General features: G+C 59.3%; 1 protein-coding gene across 1 annotated transcript in view; it reads right to left on the bottom strand.

Annotated features, from left to right (window-relative positions):
- Positions 1 to 225, bottom strand: part of leng1 (leukocyte receptor cluster (LRC) member 1) — a gene marked incomplete in the record, with an annotated part of 3,993 nt that extends 3,768 nt beyond the window's left edge. Inside the window, 1 exon segment of the mRNA XM_035671591.1 lies at positions 1 to 225. Within this exon segment, the coding sequence (XP_035527484.1) occupies positions 1 to 103 (103 nt within the window).
- Between the last annotated feature and the right edge of the window lie 6 nt (positions 226 to 231).

Below are 231 nucleotides of genomic sequence, written 5' to 3' on the forward strand. Positions count from 1 at the left end.
TGGCCTCGCGCTCCTCCTCTGCCGCTTGAGCCTCGTCCCTCCGCACGCGCGCGACGTTGTCCTTGTTGCGCACGTGCCAGCTCTTCTTCGGTAGAATGTTCATGGTTGCCCTGGCGACTGTTGACACTGGCCGTTAGCGGTCGGCTAGCTGAGCAGGCTAACGTCGACTGAAGTGGGGATGAGCCGAGAGCGCGAGCCAAACAGTCGGTTTATTCATAAAACCGTAACGTT

The sequence above is a fragment of the Morone saxatilis genome, unplaced genomic scaffold (assembly GCF_004916995.1).
Source record: "Morone saxatilis isolate NCDOM2014 unplaced genomic scaffold, NCSU_SB_2.0 Contig24, whole genome shotgun sequence".
Taxonomy (NCBI): Eukaryota; Metazoa; Chordata; class Actinopteri; family Moronidae; genus Morone; species Morone saxatilis.